The sequence below is a fragment of the Geospiza fortis genome, unplaced genomic scaffold (genome assembly GCF_000277835.1).
Source record: "Geospiza fortis unplaced genomic scaffold, GeoFor_1.0 scaffold687, whole genome shotgun sequence".
NCBI classification, from domain to species: Eukaryota; Metazoa; Chordata; class Aves; order Passeriformes; family Thraupidae; genus Geospiza; species Geospiza fortis.
Genome location: NW_005054647.1, coordinates 279,831 through 280,465, shown reverse-complemented (window position 1 = coordinate 280,465; position 635 = coordinate 279,831). Strand labels below are relative to the sequence as shown.

General features: G+C 47.9%; 1 protein-coding gene across 1 annotated transcript in view; it reads left to right on the top strand.

The window, feature by feature from the left end:
- The first annotated feature begins 6 nt into the window (after positions 1–6).
- The window catches only part of LOC102042831 (hexokinase-2), a 25,712-nt gene continuing 25,083 nt past the window's right edge, over positions 7–635 (top strand). Inside the window, exon 1 of the mRNA XM_005430537.3 lies at positions 7–97. Coding sequence (XP_005430594.1) covers positions 35–97 — 63 coding nt within the window. The 5' untranslated portion in view covers positions 7–34. The remainder of the gene's footprint in view (positions 98–635) is intronic.

The following is a 635-nucleotide window of genomic DNA, read 5'->3' as shown; positions in this document are numbered from 1 at the left end:
GAGCCGAGCCGAGCCGAGCCGAGCCGCTCCCGCCATGATCGCATCGCACCTCCTCGCTTACTTCTTCACCGAGCTCAACCATGACCAGGCGCAGAAGGTGAGGGGGGTCCCGCGGGGAGCGGGAAAAGTGGAGAGGAAAGAGGTGAAAAGGGGAAAGTGAAGAGGAAAAGGGAAAAAAAAAGGGGGGGAAGAAGAGAAAATGGGGGGGAGAGAAAAAGGGAAGAAAAAGAAAGCAGGGGTAAAAGTAAAAACAAAAAAAAAAAGGAGGGAAAAGGAGACGGGGAGAGTGAAGAGGGAGAAAGAAGAGAGAAAAAAAGGGAAGGAAAGTGAAAAGGGGAATAAGTGAGGAAGGAAGAAGGATGAGGAAAAAAAAAAGTTGAAAAAAAAAAGTAAAAGGAAGGAGAAAAAAAGAAAAAAGCAGAAAAGGGATAAAGGAGAGGAAAGGAGTAAAAGAGCAAAAAGAAAGGGGAAAGTGGGAAAAAAAGGAGAAGGGGAAATAGGAAAAAAAAATTAAAAAAACCTAAAAAAGTAGAACAAACCCGAAAAAACTTTCTAAAAGGGAAGAGGAGGCGAGATAAGCGGGGAGCGGAGGGGAAGCGGGGCCGGGCGGGCGGAGGCCCCGGCGTGCCCGGCCG